This window comes from Dendrobates tinctorius, unplaced genomic scaffold (genome assembly GCF_039654945.1).
Source record: "Dendrobates tinctorius isolate UK_male_01 unplaced genomic scaffold, ASM3965494v1 ptg000157l, whole genome shotgun sequence".
In the NCBI taxonomy this organism is placed as follows: domain Eukaryota; kingdom Metazoa; phylum Chordata; class Amphibia; order Anura; family Dendrobatidae; genus Dendrobates; species Dendrobates tinctorius.
In genome coordinates, this window is record NW_027361824.1 from 10,161,837 (window position 1) to 10,163,717 (window position 1,881).

General features: G+C 41.6%; 1 protein-coding gene across 1 annotated transcript; it reads right to left on the reverse strand.

Moving 5' to 3' along the window:
- Positions 1-650: 650 nt before the first annotated feature.
- LOC141051478 (odorant receptor 131-2-like) lies at positions 651-1,571 on the reverse strand. Its single transcript, XM_073548401.1, has one exon. It carries the CDS (start codon positions 1,569-1,571, stop codon positions 651-653), a length of 921 nt encoding a protein of 306 aa, XP_073404502.1.
- Positions 1,572-1,881: the final 310 nt, after the last annotated feature.

The following is a 1,881-nucleotide window of genomic DNA, read 5'->3' on the forward strand; positions in this document are numbered from 1 at the left end:
AAAAGAGCCACCTTGACAGAATGCAGCATCAGTGCTGCACAAGGTGGCTCTTTTACTTCAAAACACCTGGGGGGGGGTGACAGGTTCCCTTTAATATGAGAAAGTTTTCTTATGTGCTGGATCCTGCATTTTTTGGATCTTGCATCCTGTGTTGTGGATGCCCTAGAGGCACAGGTCAATGGATTACGCATATATGATTTTAAGAAAAGCAATACTGGAGAAAGTGGGTTAACTGCTGATATATACCACTTGAAGATCCCAGGCGACCGATCAATGCGTTATGAAGTCATCCGACTTCTGTTTCAGTACAAACGACAAACAACTGAAAAAGTCGAATGACTTGGAAACGTGCTGTTGATCGGTCACCTGGAATCTTCAATTGTTATTCATCAACATTGCAGTTAACTCTCTTACTGCTGTATAGCTTTTCCTTGGATTCCACTAGTGGGCTTGCAGAAGATGATATTTTGAGCCATTGCAGTCATTGTGTTTCATCAGGTGAGCATCTCCCTTCACCCTGATATCCTCCATCACTGGATAAAATCTTATTTTGCTTCATTGTTCTTCCAGCTTCCTTCACTAATACATATATACTTTTTAAGAAACCTTACCAACAGACGACAAACACAACTTTTCCTTTTACAAAAAACTCAACATTTTATTAAATACATTTTCTTTATATATTTATGAAAAACTTCATCTCTCAGACCATAGATGACTGGACTGAGGAGTCTCGGCAAACACGTGAGTATAATATAGTTTGTGATGAGTAGGTAGGAGACGCAATTTATTAAGAGGACCTCGGTTAAGGAGGAGATGAAGGAGACCATACATAATATGAGCTGGAAGGCGTGGAGCATCACCGTTTTACCAGCTTTATGAGCGGATGACCCACCAGAACCGATCTTCCTGGCGACCAGCATAACTTCAATGTAAGTAAATGCAATGATCAAAGCAACCGCGGCGAAGCTGAAGATATTGATGAAGGACATGATCACATTCTGTATGGGACTTACAAACAACATTGATCGACCACAAAACCCATGTAAGGAAAAAAACCTTCCTTTAATTGAGTAGATTATGACAGTGCAGTCGGCAATACTCGGACAGAGTCCTATGAGCCAAATCACCAGAATCGCATATCGAGCTCTTTTTATCGTGCAAAACTTTAGGTGTCTTAGTGGGAAACAAATGGCTACGTAACGTTCTAGAGACATGACAGCCAGGTTGTATGGGGTCACTCGAAAGGAGCAAGTGGCCAAGGTGTGAAGCAGGAAACAAACGGACACGGGGAAGTCTACAGAATACATGGCAGTCACTAAAATGAAATTTCCCAAGGCGAGATACAGTGTATCATTGATGAGCATGTGGACAAAGAGGATGTAACGAGACTTCTCCCAGATGTGAGGAATGGAGAAGAAGATCTTCAGAAGAACGGAGGTGATGTACAGGTAGAAGGTGAAGAATAGAAGAGTGAAAACAGCAAGAGCAGATCGGGTGACCGTATCAACCGTTGCGATATAAGAGGACATCAGCGTGCCATTCCCAGAGGTAGATGTGAAATTCACCATTGAAAACTGGATGACAACAATTCTTTTTTGGGATCTCACACTTAAAGGAAACAAGAAGATAACAGTGTTGAGCTCTCCAGTGTGTAGAATACAAAGGTGTCGGTAAAAACACAGACTTCTCATTCATTGGAGCATGTTCATATGAAATCCAATGGTAAAACCATCCATATAATTTGGTATGGTTGCCAGATTACGGCTTCATATAGCTCAGAAGTTCTACGGAGCCATAATATGAGATGACATGTTAATGGGTAGTTTGCTATGGGCTCATCCTGAGCACCACAATCAGCTAATTTTGCCTGGAGAAGCT